This window comes from Drechmeria coniospora, chromosome 03, assembly GCF_001625195.1.
Source record: "Drechmeria coniospora strain ARSEF 6962 chromosome 03, whole genome shotgun sequence".
NCBI classification, from domain to species: domain Eukaryota; kingdom Fungi; phylum Ascomycota; class Sordariomycetes; order Hypocreales; family Ophiocordycipitaceae; genus Drechmeria; species Drechmeria coniospora.
In genome coordinates, this window is record NC_054391.1 from 5,746,479 (window position 1) to 5,762,753 (window position 16,275).

Genomic DNA, 16,275 nt, shown 5'->3' on the forward strand with positions numbered 1-16,275 from the left:
TCGCGCTACCAGGGAATTGGCCGTGTACGGTACAAGGTACTCGAGCTGCACACGTAAGTACATACTGATACTGTACTTACTGTAGTACTTACTCCTACATGTAAGTAAGTGGTGTAGTACTCGTGTTGGGCAATCGAGGGTGGCACCGACTCGTATTGACCTGGGGTTGATTGTCTTTGTATGAGTATTAATTATTACAGCACGGCACGAGTGCTTAGGTCGATAGGTGTATCCCATGTAATTACTTGTACAGAGTACTATACATGGAATTGGAGAGGTTAAAGTAGACTTGAAAGTAGTATTCTAGTTCTACAGCACAAGCACTGTACGTGTACGGAGTACCGAGGCGCGTACTTAATTACAACTACTAGGTACCTAGTACTTAAATCTGCTCTCTGGACAGTGCATGTACTCCGTACTTGCGCCATAACAGCCCCGTGGTACGTGACCAGCATCACCAGTCTGTACTTGACAAAAGTGACGATTCAGCTTTGGTGGTGCTACTCGTACAAATTGAATCGACATTTTTGCCACCCCACTGTACAAGTACTTACTGTACCAAACACATGACATACGACCTTGTAGCTAGCACTCCTAGTCGGGGTAGTTACGAGAAATCACTAGCCTACCTGGGTATTCCATACGGTGCCGGGTACGTGCGCTGCACGGTTCCGCGGGTGCGGAGTGACGATAATACTCGCTGTATTACTCCGTACATGTACTCTGCATGTACAACTACTTACAGCAAGCAAGTACAGTACATGTACTTAGGTAGGTGTAGCGCTCTACATGTACAGTGCAGAACTTGCATGTACTCGTGCATGTACTCTGTACGCGAAAATATCTACAGAGTAATGTACATGCTTGTGCTGCATCATATGTGCGCCCGTAGCCGTACATAAAAGCCGGGTTGACGTTGAGCGCCAGCTCACGGAACCGCTGATCGCCGGCCAAGCCAGTGCCGTTTATTTTTACCATTTATTTTCATTCACTTCATCGGGCTCGGCCTGCTGAGTGGCGGCTTCGCACGGGCCGAAAAACCTTGGCCCCCCAACCGCCCGGACTCTGAGCCGCCGACGCGCCAAGATCCGATGTCCTGCCATCCGACTGCCCGGTTGGATGGTGGAGGAGCCCAGAGCGGGGCGCTAAACAAACAGCTGGGCGGTGCCCATGCAACTCGATTGTACTGGGTACTCCGTGCGCCGTACACAACGTAACATCAGTACTTGTGCTCCGTACTTTGTGCTGCCGTCCTGGCTTCATTCGTGCAGCGACAACGCGTGCAAGCACTTGTAGGTTGCGTGCACCTGTCTTGGTAGTCTACGGACACATGTTGTAACGCGAGCGCAAAGGCCAAAGGTCCTTTACCCTACCGAGTACTTGTGGGAGATGTCTCTCAGCAATGGAGGAATAATGTGATGTACTGTATCCGTCCGTACCTTGGCAACAAACAAGTACAAACGTACCGAGTACTTACAAGAGTACTCTGTACTTGAGTACTAGGTACAGACGGACACCTCTCGAGAACTGGTAGACGACACCCGCCATATTGTACAGTACTTACTCAAGTACGTTGCAGTTGCAAGTATAATTGCAAGCACAGCAAGTAAACATGTACATGTAGTACCAGTGAGATGCTGGTCAGTACTACCAGGTACTGTACCTAGTACCTACCTAGTACCCAGTACTTAGTACTTACAGTAAGTACAGTACAGTACTCCGCAAGGTGCCCCCTATACCTGGTCAATCGAGGGTCCAACCAGTGTGTCGTACCTGGTAGGCAGGGCTGGAGGAGCATCGCATCTGCACGCTTGTACCTAGTACGCATAGGTACGCGTCAAAGGCTGACGGCAACTTGTGCTCGGTACTCTGACCGACGGTACGGGCTCGCGGCGCTAGCGTCTTGCCAGTACCTACCTACCGGGCAAAGTACTGTACGGTACGGAGTACTGTACTTGCTTACTTGTATTGTAGTATGGAGTGTACTTAGTATGGAGTACACTGTACTGGACGGAGACGTCCAAAACCACATCTGCCGCCTGCCAGCCCTCCCTCCTAGTCCCTTCCTAGCGCGCGCGGCCTTCGAGGTAAGAGGTGAGCCTCTGCCTCTCTTCGCCGGCAACCCAACCGTGGCGATACCTCTCCATGTCGTCTCCCCGATAGCTGGCGAACCCGCGTGCATGGCGCTGCAGAGTATGCGTACGTCCCTCCGACCTCCCTCCCGTCACTCTCTCACCGTCCCAGTTCCATGCCAACCAGCCGTCCTGGCCGACCAAGGTCTCCGTCGTGAGAAGGCTGCCGGTGCTGAGGCCTGCGGAATCGATTTCCTGCCATGCATCTTGATTCCTCTCTGCTGACACCTCGTCTCGTTCGCAGCCAGCCTCCACAGCGTCGAGCATCGTGAGCTCCGGCCCGGCGCACCAAACACAAGGTAGCCGTGGATGCTGTTCACTCGCGCCCCATTCATAACAAACCATGAAGCCGGCACTCGACCCCGTGCCGCCGCGAAAAGACTTTTCCCACCCGCAATCCTCACCCGAGCCCGTCGATCAGCATGCCAAACTAAGTGCAACGCCGTCGACGACGCTGGCACCGGACGCTGGAGAAAAGGACAAGCCGCTGCCGCCGCCGCCGCCTTCCAAGGAAACCTTGCACCCCATCGCCATGACCGGGTCGGACGTGGCACCGTGCACGGCCCTGACACCTACCGCGGGAACATCTCTGGTTCCCGTCACCAAACGACGTCCGCACCCGGACAAGACCATTCCCCGGGTCAAGGGAAGTGCCGACGGCGATCGAAGCGATGTCGCCCCCGACGGCACCTCGGCTGGTCGCGAGGGGCGCCAGTTTGCCGTTTCCAACGTCGGGAACAATGGGAGGATTTACCTGAGGTACGCTCGTTCCATTCTCCATCGCTGTCTGGCCAACTTTTTGAGCCCGCGTGGTGTCAACCAGGGCCCGGGGGAGAGGGGGAGGGGGAGGGGGTGGTCTCACCTTGACGTTTCGGCCAAATCTGGGGTAGTTTCCATCGTGTGGGGGAAGGGGACTAGATGTCAACAGCCGAAGATTCGATCGGAATGCTGACGCAGCCATCGCCAGGCCTTCGCTTCGCCCAAGCCATCAGCGCTGCCCTCAGCCGGCGTTTTTGTTTCCCGTCACGCCGCCCGGCACCGGAGGCTTGGATCAGACCGATCCGGGCAGGGAGAAATGGAGCGGCAAGAAAACGCTCGCAGAGCTGGCGTCGAGCCCCTGGACGTCCGGGCCGCGGCCGAACATCTCCTCTCCCCACGCCCAGCCTTATTGTCTTCGAGACTCCCAAGCTCTCCACGGACCGACGAGGCCACGACGGGCCATGTCGGAGAGTACCATCCACGAGCTCAATGCCGTCCACGACGCCGATCCAGATGCCTTCAAGGCCCCCGCACCCAAGCCGACGGAAGACAAACGGCCGCGAACCATGGACGACTTGGATGCCGCCGCCGCCGCGCCGCTGCTGAACATCAGCATCCCCTCTTGGCGCATCGGAACACCCAGGTTCACGTTGAAAGGGACGCCCGTCATTCGAGGCACCTCGTACGCGCCGACGGAAGATTTCCGATCCAGCAGCGCCTCGCTCTTCGGCCTGCCCGTCCATGCCTATCCTCCACCACCCTTGCCCTTCTCGACCCAGCGAGGCGCCTCTGGCCTACCCTCGCCCCGTCTTGGAGCCTTGGCGAGATTGACGTACGTGCTCGCCCACCCAGCCGTCATCGAGCCGTCAATGTTCTCCTACTTGACCTTCAAACCCACCTGCGACGATCCGGCTCTCGTCAAATATTCCCCCTCCGGCACCGTGACCGCCGCCACCCCTCCACGCCTGGTGGCGGAGATCACCTCGCCGAGCTTCCTCGACTACGAACTCATTTCCGATTTTTTCCTCACTTTCCGGTCCTTTTTGGAGCCTCGTGACCTGCTTCGCATGCTCGTCGCTCGACTCAGGTGGGCCTTGAGCCGCACCGACGAGGTCGGCATGGTCGTTCGCGTCCGCACCTTTGTCGCCATCCGGCACTGGATCTTGAACTACTTCACCGACGATTTCCTCCTCGACTTGAGCCTGCGCCTAATGTTCTGCAACCTGCTCAACGAGTTTTTCGCCGAGCTGTCCCAAGAAACCTCCAGCCGCAAGGTTCAGCTAAAGATACTTGGCGAGCTCAAGAAGTGCTGGCGACGCGTCTGCGCCCAGTTCTGGGACGGTCCCGATTTCGATGACCTCCGAGACCCCGAGATTCCCATTGCTCCCGGCGGCCTTTTTGGAAATAGAGACCCCAACCCCCACCACGACGCCGGTTCGTGGGCCGGGGAGGGCGTCGAGCCACGCCGGCCGGACGAGCTCGCCCGCCTGACGAACGCCTCGGCTGATTCCACGAGCCATTATGCGGACGCTCCTCGGACTGCCAATCCCATCGGAGACTTTATCATCTTGGGAAACCGACCGGGCACGCCCGACGATCAGGCCGTCGCCGAGAACGAAGCCGGCTCACCACGGAGCTTGGCCAGCGTCGACGTCGTCTCCTGCTCGCTTCCGGGCAAGGCCATCAAAGCGGCCAACCTGAACGCGGCGCACCCGATGGCTGCGCACCCCGTCACTTCAACCGCGGTCAACAACGGATCCGCCCAAGTGGCGACGACTCCGAAGGCTCTCACGGGGAAACGGGTCCGTCCGCGTCAGGCCCACAAGCGCAGCAACAGCTTCAGCGATTCGCTTCGGGAGCACGGCTCCGACAAATCATCATCTCACGACCAGGACTTTTCGACCTTGTTGCCATCGGCAGGCAGTTTGGTCCGCGGGAACCTGCTTCCGCCTTCGCAGCCCTATATTGACTTTGATCCGCTCGGTCCGCATGACGGCAACCACCGGCAGACGACGATTTGCCAATCCCCAGGCCGTGGTCTCGGTCGTAGGCCTTCTGGCGGTGCCATGTCCGGATATGGCATGAAGAAACTACTCGGCGGTGTCCGCCGCGTCCTGCGTACGCGCGCGCCGGGCGTTTCCCCTACGCAAGCCGACTTCCTGGCCGCTTCTCGCACAGGGATGCACGGCGCCGCCGCGACGAACCGCCTTCCTGCCTCTGCCGTCGTTCCGCAGGATCTTCGGCGGCAACATGGTGGCCGTCCACCCGTGCGTATCGACCTGCTCGGCGCCGCCGTTGCCGAGGACTTCAAAAAGGCCGTCCGCGACGAGGAGGCTGCGGCTGAGGCGGAACGGCTCGCCGCGATGGCGTCGCAACCTTCCGTGTCCCCCCTGGGAGGTCCTCATCACTACTCGGCTGCTCGGATGGACTCGAGCATTTTCGACAACGTCCGTCGGCACCGCAAGCTGAGGACCGTGGTCAGCGATATGGGAATCACCGTAGGCAGCAAGTCCATCGTTATTGTCGACGACACCGTTCCCTTTGCCATGAACTCGCCTCAACATCGAGGCCTCGCCACCGCGAACCAGGCCATCGACGCGTTGGCGGATACCTTCATGAACAACGCAGCGGATCCAACCCCCCCAAACACGCCCCCGGCCAACTTTGCCGAGCCATCCACGCCGCGACGGCAATCGCATCTCGTCAACACGCACGTCCGTAGACCGGACTTCAACGCTGATGCTCTGCCGCCCTTCATCCCGGACCTGGCGACTTTGGAGAGCAGCAGGGCCTCGGAAGATATGCCTCGTCCTTCACTATCCTTGATCTGTCGTCGTACGAGGCACCCGCTCTCGGCTGGAGGGTCTCTCAGAATGCATAGGAAGACCCGATCGGCCGCAACACTTACCTCCATGAGCTCCGTCTTTCGCCGCCGACACAACTCGTTCAGCAGCGGTGTTCTACCTCCATCGACCCTGCGAAGCCTTGGCACATCCGCTGGCTCGGGTGAATCTGCCATGGAACCGGGCTCCGAGATATCAATGCCTGCACCCCTTCGTGTGCTGAGAAGGAGACCTGGCGGTGATCTCAGATCAGCCACAAACGTGGGGGACCTTGATCGAGGGTCCCTGAGGCGGCCACAGTCCGTCGGATCCTTGCAGACGTACGCCGAATCCGTCCGTGGCTCGCTTCTAATCTATCCTAGTCCGAAGCCGTCAGATCAACGGCTAGAAACCGGCCTCGCGCCTGGCAATGGTGTCGACGTCCGCTGTCATGCAAAGGTGGATGGGAACTCGGCAAAGCGGAACCTGCCGTTCTTCCGAACTTGCTCCTCCAAGCCTGCGATGCGTCCTTCCTTTGAGAAAGAGGCCCAGATGTTAGCTCAGATACCCGACGACGAGGACGGCGGCGGAATAGAGTGTGCCCTGGCGAAGCTCGAGGGAAAATACGAAAAGAAGGTGGCTCCGGCACCGGCAAAGCCATTGAACCCTGATGCCGATGTTCGACCACAAGAGCGGAGGCCTGATCCAATGCGCGTGGTGCACGAATCCCAGGAGAGCCCAGTTGGCCATCGTTCTCATCATCGGAACGAACCCGAGCCGGGCCGAACAGGAGCTCGCCATGCTGACTCTTTTCCCTCCGCACGCTCAGAAGAGTCCTATTGTTCCATCCCCCTACTGGAAAGAGGGCTTACTGACGACGGCGGAAGCCGAGCTCAGACAATGCAGTGGACGGATCGCTCGATCTTGCACGCCTCCGATGACGACGACTCTCTCGCCGAAATGGTCAAGGACGTCGACAGAGCTGGGCAGGACGCCGCTCAGCATTTGTCATTCGATTTCATCCAAAAGACGGATAGCATCAAGAGGATAAGTACTGGCATGACAGTTCCGTCCGATACCGGGGGCCAATCGTTTCTAGATGACGATAGCGCAGACGGCATCGATCTCTCTTCCGAGATTCCTGGACGAGTTGGCAATAAAATGGATGCCCTGCTGGACAGTTATCGGCCTCCCGATGATCGTATCCCCTCGCTGGCAACGTCACGGGCCTCTGCGCACCAATTGACGCTTATCCAGGCACTGGCAATGTCTCCACAACTCTATGGCAGCTTCGACACTCGGTCCTGGGCCAAGAAGCCACCTTCTATGCCGAATTTGAGTCAGGTTTTCCCGCAAAGCGGACATCACCTCGCCCCTTACCCGTCTATTGACCCAAGGAGACCTATTCCTGAGAGTTCAAAGGCCGACGTGTGTCACATTCGCAAGTACTCGGTTCATATGCCGTTCATCCTGGCCTTTGGTTCGGATATCCTCGCTCAGCAGTTTACATTGATCGAGAAGGACGCGCTGAATGAGATTGACTGGAAGGAATTGATGGACATGAACTGGAAGAACAAGGCTGGCTGCGACTCCCGTTCATGGGTTGAATTTCTGCGCAACAGCGACGCCCATGGTGTCGAGGTGGTGATTGCGCGGTTTAATATCATGGTTAAATGGGCCATCTCCGAAATCGTGCTCACGCAACACGCCGAAGAACGGGCCAGATGCATCATCAAACTCATCCACATTGCCTCTCACTGCCGGCGGTACCGCAACTTTGCCACGCTGGCACAGCTGACCATTGCCTTGTCCAGCAACGAGGTGTCTCGGCTGAGCAAGACGTGGGAGTTGGTGCCGGCGCACGACGTCAAGACGCTAGACAGCCTCGAGGCGTTGGTGACGCCGACGCGCAACTTTCACGCGATCCGGGCCGAGATGGAGATGGGCTCTGATGCCGGGTGCATCCCGTTCGTAGGCATCTACACGCACGATCTTCTTTTTAATGCCCAACGACCCTCGGAGATTGTCGGCTCGCCCAGCACCGCCCCGCTGGTCAACTTTGAGCGTTGCCGCATCGGCGCTGCCGTCGTCAAGACCCTCCTCCGTCTCCTCGAGGCCAGCACGAGATACAGCTTCATGCCGATCGAGGGGATTACCGAACGCTGTCTCTGGATTGGCGCACTCAGTGACGAGGAAATAAGAGAACATTCAAAGAGCTTGGAACCGGCAAGCTGCTCATGACTCTGGCGCCTGCCAACAACGTGCTTCTGCAACCGATTCACACCATCTTTATCGTACAAAACGAAAGATGAGCTTCAGGACACAGGAGCTCGTCATGCGCCTTTTACAAACACCTTCAAAATCTTGGCATTGCGTCGGAACGGATTTGCCCTGCATTTGCTACCTCCCCCCCACCCCCTCTCCTTTTTCTGTTGTAGACCTTTAGGAAAAACAAGACGGTTTTGCCAGTGTGGTAAACTGACATGGAGGAAGGTCATGCCGTGATAGAGAAAAGATATGAGGAACAGCGGGGAAATGGATACCAGGTTTCCTTTCAGTTATTGCGCGCGGCTTCTTATCTCTCATTCCCTTCGGATCGAATGTTCGTTATCTGGGCCTCGCCACCTACGATACCCATCCATCATCTTTGCATTAGCTGGGCGTGTTGGAGAAGCCGGAAAGCACGCGCCTGTATATTGGATTCCGGTCAAGCCACTGGTGCTATGTGAATACAATTTTGGGACGGGTTAAGATGGCACAATCATTCAGGAGCCTACTGTATAGACGAGCGACTACAAACTTGATAGATGCTAGATGCTGAGCGTTCACGACAAACACAGGACAAGACCACACCCGCAGGGATGTCGTGACTGATTTTTGGTTGTAAATGTTACTTTTTTGGCCATTGTGAATGAATGTCACATGGATGGCTATTTTGCTTCACGCAACTAACACGTCTTGGAAACCATGGCGGGGTGACGGTCAAGTCCACCCCATTGCTGGCACAGGGCTTTCCCTCGTCCCTACATCCGCTGGGCACTCAGGAGGCGAGCGCCCAACGAAGACAGAGCCGAGTATCTTTCCCTCATAAGTGCCACCAAGTCAACCCGAGTCCAGAACAGCATATGCAAGCCTGGGAATGCCTCCGATGACCAGTAACCATCACCAATTCGGCGCAGCGTCAACGGAGCCGCCTAAGGCACCAGAACCCTACCACTGGGATTCCTTGGCGGCCTCGTTGGCCCACTCGCCAGTCTGGCCAGAGGCGGCCCACTCGCCGCCCTCAGCACCGTCCCAGCCAGGAGCGGCAGTGGCGCCGGTGAAGGTGCCGGCAGCGGGAGCAGCGTCCCAGTCACCAGCGGCAGGGGCACCGGTCTCGATGGCAGCAGGGCCCTCCTCCTCGGCGCCAGCAGCCTTCTCATCCTCGGCCTTCTCCTCGGCCTCAGCCTCGGGGTCGCGGTCTATCCGTGCGAGTCAGTAGGCTGAAGGGGCACATGGAACAAAACAGAAGCACATACAGAAGTACAGATCGGGCATGACGTCCCAAGGAGTCTCGCGGTTGTAGATTGTGCCGCGGAGGCGAAGGACCTCACGGGCAAGCAGCCACCAGACGGTACCGATGGCGTTGCGACCCTTGTTGTTGGTAGGGATGGCAACGTCAACATACTCGGTGGGCGAGTCGGTGTCGCAGAGGGCGATGACGGGGATGTTGACGTAGCTGGCCTCCTTGATCGCCTGGGCGTCGGTGCGGGGGTCGGTGACGATGATGAGGCGAGGCTCCTTGAACGAGCGGGTGATGTAGTTGGTGAAGCTACCGGGGGTGAAGCGACCGGCGATGGAAGAGGCACCGGTGTGGGCGGCAAACTTCAGGACGGCACGCTGGCCGTAAGGACGGGCAGAGATGACGCAAATGTCGGCGGGGTTGTCGATGGCGACGATGATGCGGGCGGCGAGGACAATCTTCTCCCTTGAAGCCCGTTAGCGTCTCGAACTGTCGCCAACCAACCCCCGGACAATGCAGCTACACATACCAGGTCTTGCCAATGTTGATCACGTTGACACCGTCGGCGCGAGTCTTCCAGAGGTAGGGCTCCATGTGCACCTGCAAGTTCTTGCTGCCGAGGTGGGTCTGGGCAGCCAGGAGCATCTCAATGTCCTGGCTGGTGGCATTGAGGACGGACGGCAGACTGGAGGGAGCCATCTTGACTTGTTATCTTGCGAAAGACGGGGGGAGGTTGGGCTGACGAAGGACGTGAAGTTGTTGATGCTGTTCGTGCAGGTCTCAAAAAGTTCGCGAGCCTCAGGAAATACGAAAATGTGTGTGGTGGGAGCCCTGAGTGCGCTTGCGCGAATGGGGACTAGCGCGGAAGGGCGATGTCGAGCTGCGCAGCGGCGACGAAGTAGCACGTGACGGGGAGCGCTAGTCCTGTCTAAGTTACAAGCAAGTTGCTAACTGTCAGTAATGTGTTTAAGTAAGCAAGTACGTGTGGGGAGGCCGGTTCAGGACTGTCTAGGCGGACAGGGACAGGAGGACTGTCTAGGCCTGGAAATTTTGAAGGGTTGATGCTGGCGACGACTCGTCCCCTGTAGTGCTTGCATCACCAGGATATCTGCTTCGCAGACTCAGCCATGCGCCCCCGATTAGAGGTTCTGCAGCGCCTAGGCGCGGTCAACCGTAAGGCAACAGTTCCCATCTACGACGCTCGTGACTAATTGTCTTTCCCAGGCTGCCTTCGGCCAGTGACCTCGACACCGACGCCGAGCTTCCTCCCCGTGATGCAAACGGCCAACCTTTCGCTGCGAGAAAAGAAGCGAAAGGCCAAGCAGGACCCGTACAAGTGGGCTCAAGCACAACAGCGCAAGAATGCAAACTTGAAGCGGAGAGAGCAGCTGCAGAAGCAGCGTGACGAGGCCTGGGGCGACCCGGTTTGGGGCAAGACGACACCCTTCCTCGAGTCGCTCGACTCGGCCGGCCAAGAGAGCTCCAGCATGGTGCCCAAGGATGCCAGCGGTAACCTTCTCGCGGAACCGCACGACCTGCCAACAACTCCCGGGCTGCGAAACCATTTCCTGACAGATGCCGAGTTGGAGGATGCCGCCAAGCATGCCTACGCCCTTACGAAGCCCATGGTGGGCGTCGTCGAGTCGCAGATGGACCCCGCGACGGAGGAGGAGAGGAAGAAGCTGCACGACCAGAAACACCACAAAGCACTCGATGCCCTGCGGCGGATAACGTCGCTGCGCAACGGCAGTGCGCAGGATCGGCTCCACGCGAACGTGCGGCGCATCGTCGACGAGTTTGGTCGGCACAAGACGGATAAATTCTTAGAACCTAAGCCGTTGTCCATCTCACCGAACACCACGCCAATGCCTGGGCGGGCGGGCCCGGACACGGGCAGCTCCGAGGTTCAGATTGCCATCCTCACGGCCAAGATCCGAGCCTTGGGCAAAGCTTTGGAAATCAACCGAGGGTACAAAGATGTGCATAATAAGAGGAACCTGAGGTTGCTGGTACACCGCCGCCAGAAGCTGCTCGCCTACATGGAGAGAAAGGAGAGGGGCAGCGGGCGTTGGACCCATATGCTCGAAAAGTTGGGCCTCACGCCGGCGACATGGAAAGGACAAATCAGCCTCTAGGAATGTATAGTGTAGCATTATCCTCGTGTGTATGTACGGTATCAAGCCATCGGGGAACAAACGATTCCCACAGTCATCTTCGCCATGTACGCCAAGCCCTTCAAATCTTTACCCTGCAACTACCCTCCGGCGAGCGTCGAACCGAGGTTTGAGGCTAGGCTAGAACACGCTGATGAAGTTGCCGATGCGATCCTTTTGATTCTGGGCGATGCACTCCGCGATCCAAGTGATGTTGCGAATTTCCTGCTTGCTGTCAGTGGCGTGCCTCGAGGGGAGAGCTTATTGCCAGCGGCACATTCCGTACCTGTTCTCGCAGTTTCACCCAAGCGTATACAATGGCGTAGGTGAACTGGCGGGTAAAAGCACTCTTTGAAATTTCCATCTCCTTCTGGTAGAACATGTCTTCCAATGTCCTGCCGTCGGAGGAACCGCCGCCCATGTTACCAGGGCCGGAGGTGCCGCCGAGAGAAGCGCTCTCGAAGAAAGTCTTGTAGTCGTGGACGCCATCGACAGCCAGACGTACACCTTCCGGATCCTCGGCCCGAGAGAGCATCAAGGTTCCGTCGGGGTACAGCTTACCAAAGTTTGGGTAGAGCTTCTTGCGATCTGCTTTGCTCAACTCGGTTCCGAAGGAATTGAGGGTGATGTTGATGGCTCGCCGGTCGGCCTCGAACTCGAGAATCTCGGACATGACCTCGGCGGTCGGAGTTCCCGCCATGTCGGGGTGGGTGTTGACAAACTTGTAGAAATCCTCCAGGTAATTCTTGTACAGGGTGTTGCGCACGATCTCAATGTTGAGCTCATCCAGATCCTGGTGGCTGAGGCTGCCCTTGAAGTAAGGGGCGAGCGGGGTCTCTATGAGGACGCTGTTGTAGAGCTCCTCGATGTTGGTGGCAACGCACAGGACTGGCATCGTCTCGAACCAGCCGAGAGGGTGGCATCGCTCGAGAAGTTCCCGGGTATCTCGTTCGTGCAGCGTCCCTGTGATGAGAAGTGCGACGTTGTCGATCATGTAGCCGTAGGTGACGTAGTCCATGAAGGTCGCCAAGGACCCGACGGCGTTGGCACGGACATAGCGGAATTCCGAAATGAGCTTATCAGTGGTCTTGGATGCCAGGATAGACGTCGACGGGTTCGGGGGGAGGGAGGCGAGGAAGTCGCCGTAAGCAGGACCGAGCTGCAGCTTCAGGTCTATCATCAAGCATCAAACGAGTGAGCACAGGACGATGGGGACAATACGGATGGCTTTGAACGTGACATACCATCGATGGTCTCGCACTGCGTTAGGTTGTTGTAGGCTGGACTCGTGAGAAGGCCGTTGCGGTACCCTCGAACGATGCCTTCGACGTAGCTGGGTTTCGTCAGCAAGCTGGGAGGTGGTTTACGTTCCGAGGAGCTGGGCGCACCCGTTGTTCACGTTGAAGTAAAGACCTTCCATCTTCGCCTACCGGTCTTCTTCAGGGCGTGGAAGATAATGAGCAGCCGCGGAGCAGAGAGCGTTAGGGTGTGCCGGTGCTCCGTTCCGTCGTTGATCGATGAGCCTCACTCAACGCAGGTCCGTCGCTTGGTTGGGATCATGGAAGGGACGTTTCTGGTACACCTAGTGTATGAATGTCCGAATTGGTAGGTGTACTTGGACGGATACCTTTACGTAATGCAGCTGAGTGGGGAGCATTGGCGGACTTTCGTAGCGCCGATGGCCGATTTGCACAACCCAAGTATTACTGCATGTACGTAAGTACTTACGGAGTGCAGTAAGTACATGTACAGTATACTTACAGTAGTATGTACAGTAAGTACATGTATTACTTAGTAAGCAGGTACGTCCCTGTCAAGGTGAAGAAGCAAAGGCAAAGGATAAAGGGCCAATTTTTTTTAAGTGGGACCGGTTTTGGCTCCTGGTCTAATAAAAAAAATCCTGCAAACTCCATCGTCCTTGCGCACAACATTAGCAATTGCGTCCACGAGAGGAAGTTGACGCCAATCGACCCGTGCAAGTGCTCTGGAGAGACCGCCAACTGCCCAAAATGTCTCTCTTCGTCCTTGCCGAGACGCCTGCGGGGTGAGTGCAGCTGCTCTTCCGTCGCTTATTCGGCGGCCGAAACAGAATGCTAACTGTCTTCAGCTACGGTCTTTTCAAGGCTGCGGACAAGAAGTTGTTCAAGAATGACAGTCTCGCCGCCGAGCTCGGGCGACCAGAGAAGCTCGTCGAGATGTAAGGACAACAAGGCGTGGCGAACGGAACGATGGTGGAATGAAGGACGAGCCACTGACCAGTTGCTGCAGGCTCAAGCTGAAAAAATTCGTCAAATTCGACAGCGCCGCCATGGCTCTCGAGGAGGCCGCTTCGCTGAAGGAGGGCAAGGTCCCGACGCTGCTCAACTCGCTGCTCGAGGATCTCAAGGCCGAGAAGAAGGCTTCCCTCGCCGTTGCCGACACCAAGCTCGGCACGTCCATCTCGAACTTGCCGCAGCTGAACATCACGCCCGTCTGCGGCTCCAACACGATGGATGTCTTCCGAGGCATTCGCGAGCACCTGCCGTCCCTCATCCCCGGCCTCCTCCAGGAGAACATTGACCGGATGGCGCTCGGCCTCTCGCACTCGATCTCGCGCCACAAGCTCAAGTTCTCGGTGGACAAGATCGACTCGATGATCATCCAGGCGGTCCGGCTCATCGACGACATGGACAAGGACCTCAACGTGTTCGCCATGCGCACCAAGGAGTGGTACGGCTGGCACTTCCCCGAGCTGGCCAAGATCCTGAACGACAACCTCGCCTACGCGCGGGTCATCATCAAGGCGGGCTTCCGAACGAACATTGCCGAGACGGACCTGTCAGAGATCCTTCCGGAGGAGACGGAGGAGGCGGTCAAGAAGGCGGCCGAGGTCAGCATGGGCACGGAGATTGTCGAGGAGGATCTGTTGAACATCAAGTCGCTCGCGGAGCAGGTGATGCTCTACACCGAGTACCGAGCACAGCTCTCGTCGTACCTCGAGAGCCGCATGCGCGCCATCGCGCCCAACCTGACGGCCCTGGTCGGCTACCTCGTCGGCGCCAGGCTCATCGCCCACACCGGCTCTCTCATGAACCTCGCAAAGGCGCCCAGCTCGACGATCCAGATCCTCGGCGCCGAGAAGGCGCTCTTCCGTGCTCTCAAGACGAAGCACGACACGCCCAAGTACGGTCTGCTCTACCACTCGTCCCTCATCGGCCAGGCGACGGGACGCAACAAGGGCAAGATTGCTCGCATGCTGGCGGCCAAGGCGGCGCTCGGCCTCCGCGTCGACGCGCTCGGCAACGACGACGACGAGGCGGACGAGGAGCAGAAGGCCATGCTCGGCCTCACGAGCCGCATCAAGCTCGAGAATCACCTGCGGAGGCTCGAGGGCAAGCCCTTGCTCCCCAAGGGCACCAACGTGAGCCCCGCGGGCGACATCCTCGCGCCGGGCCAGTTCACGCTCAAGGAGACGCGCCGATACAACGTCGACGCCGACGGCGTGGCGGACGAGAGCGAGAAGAAGAGCAAGAAGTCGAAGGGCAAGGGCGAGAAGAAGGCGGAGCAGTCGGACGACGAGGACAAGTCGGACGACGAGGACGACGACGCCGCTCCCGCGACGCCCAAGGTGGCCAAGCTGTCCAAGGCCGAGTACGAGCGTCTCGCCGAACTGTCGGGGCTGTCGGTCAAGAAGTTCAAGCGGAAGTACGAGCGGGGCGACGTCGAGCTCGGGGCCGACGGCAAGCCGACGGTGCACAGCAAGAAGGACATGAAGAAGATTCGCAAGGCCGAGGCCAACGGCACGCCGGTGAAGACGAAGACGCCGGTCAAGGCGGAGCCGGTATCGGACAAGAAGAAGCGCAAGCACGACGACGACGACGACAACGAGGCGGTCGACGCCAAGGCGCTAAAGAAGCAGAAGAAGAAGAAGCGCCATTCGGAAGCTTGAGCGGGAGGGCATCCGGAGAAGGGCGGGCCGGCCTGACGGATGACGGCTCCGGCGCCACGGCACGGAGCATGGCCGGCCGCCTTCTGCAGGGCATCCCGCGGCATCTCGATGTATTGCGATACTGGATCGGCCCCGCCGGGCCTCTTTTCCCGCTCGTGTCGGGGGCCGATTTGCTACCTGGCGTTTTCGGAGTGACATGCAAGGCTCATGGCGTGTAGGACTGGCTGTTTCCTTCCCTTTCACTTGTCGATTTTGTTGTTCTGTTGCAATTTTACCGCCGCATCCGAGGAGGTGGACCGGATGGACGGATAGATACCTGGGTCGGCGAGATGGCTGCCGCTGCCGGAACCCATGGCGCCTGCTCGCACTCCTCTCCGCGTCGCGGCGGGGGAGCCCGAGAATGTAACGGCTCGAGGACCGCCGACGGGCAGGGACGGCATGGGGATCGCAGGACAAGGATGAGGGTGTTGTCGAACATGATGCTTGTCTCGCGATTTTAATCAAATATCCATGGTACCAGCCGCCGCCGCCGCCCGTGTTTTGCTTGGTGACACGCACGAAGAGCCGACGGCCAGCATTCCCCCGGCTGCGAGGGACGTTTCTTGCTTGACCCCCCCCCCCCCCCCCCTCCTCTCCCCCTCACACCCCCTACCCAGGCATTTGCACGAAAGGGGCAGACGGAGCCGGAGTTTGGTCGTGTGCTTATCAGCGGACTCCCAGCCGATCGCCTCGTAAGCGGCCAGCCCCATGTTGCCGTCGGCCGCACTCGACGATGGCTCACCTCGATCCAGTGCCAAGGTGCGCTCACCCGTCCTCGTGTGGTGGTCTCCGTCGGCTGAGGCAACTGCCGAGAGCCGTGGTGGCGTGTTGCTGCCAACTCGTATCGCTCGTATTGGACGCCCATCCCCGTCATCCTCCAGGCACCCGCCTCGCAGCCCAACCGAGGAAGCCTCGCGAGAAGCCCGGAACACCATGCTGC

The 16,275-nt window shown here is 58.4% G+C and overlaps 6 protein-coding genes across 6 annotated transcripts; 3 read left to right on the plus strand and 3 right to left on the minus strand.

The window, feature by feature from the left end:
* Nucleotides 1–2,066: 2,066 nt before the first annotated feature.
* On the minus strand, nt 2,067–2,399 carry DCS_07289 (uncharacterized protein; the record flags this gene model as incomplete). The annotated part of the gene is made up of 1 exon (XM_040804574.1): nt 2,067–2,399. The coding sequence occupies one exon, from the start codon at nt 2,397–2,399 to the stop codon at nt 2,067–2,069; it is 333 nt and encodes a 110-aa protein (XP_040654678.1).
* Nucleotides 2,400–2,475: 76 nt separating this feature from the next.
* DCS_07290 (uncharacterized protein) lies at nt 2,476–7,913 on the plus strand (the record flags this gene model as incomplete). Its single annotated transcript, XM_040804575.1, has 4 exons — nt 2,476–2,891; nt 3,364–3,762; nt 4,300–7,609; nt 7,689–7,913. 4 exons carry the CDS (start codon nt 2,476–2,478, stop codon nt 7,911–7,913), a joined length of 4,350 nt encoding a protein of 1,449 aa, XP_040654679.1.
* Nucleotides 7,914–8,923: 1,010 nt separating this feature from the next.
* Nucleotides 8,924–9,914, minus strand: DCS_07291 (uncharacterized protein; the record flags this gene model as incomplete). Its single annotated transcript, XM_040804576.1, has 3 exons — nt 8,924–9,174; nt 9,232–9,680; nt 9,745–9,914. The coding sequence occupies 3 exons, from the start codon at nt 9,912–9,914 to the stop codon at nt 8,924–8,926; spliced, it is 870 nt and encodes a 289-aa protein (XP_040654680.1).
* A 428-nt stretch (nt 9,915–10,342) lies between these two features.
* On the plus strand, nt 10,343–11,350 carry DCS_07292 (ribosomal protein S15 precursor-like protein; the record flags this gene model as incomplete). The annotated part of the gene is made up of 2 exons (XM_040804577.1): nt 10,343–10,388; nt 10,440–11,350. 2 exons carry the CDS (start codon nt 10,343–10,345, stop codon nt 11,348–11,350), a joined length of 957 nt encoding a protein of 318 aa, XP_040654681.1.
* A 159-nt stretch (nt 11,351–11,509) lies between these two features.
* On the minus strand, nt 11,510–12,788 carry DCS_07293 (Vacuolar ATP synthase subunit d; the record flags this gene model as incomplete). Its single annotated transcript, XM_040804578.1, has 4 exons — nt 11,510–11,593; nt 11,655–12,541; nt 12,613–12,701; nt 12,757–12,788. 4 exons carry the CDS (start codon nt 12,786–12,788, stop codon nt 11,510–11,512), a joined length of 1,092 nt encoding a protein of 363 aa, XP_040654682.1.
* Nucleotides 12,789–13,604: 816 nt separating this feature from the next.
* On the plus strand, nt 13,605–15,296 carry DCS_07294 (nucleolar protein NOP58-like protein; the record flags this gene model as incomplete). The annotated part of the gene is made up of 1 exon (XM_040804579.1): nt 13,605–15,296. One exon carries the CDS (start codon nt 13,605–13,607, stop codon nt 15,294–15,296), a length of 1,692 nt encoding a protein of 563 aa, XP_040654683.1.
* Nucleotides 15,297–16,275: the final 979 nt, after the last annotated feature.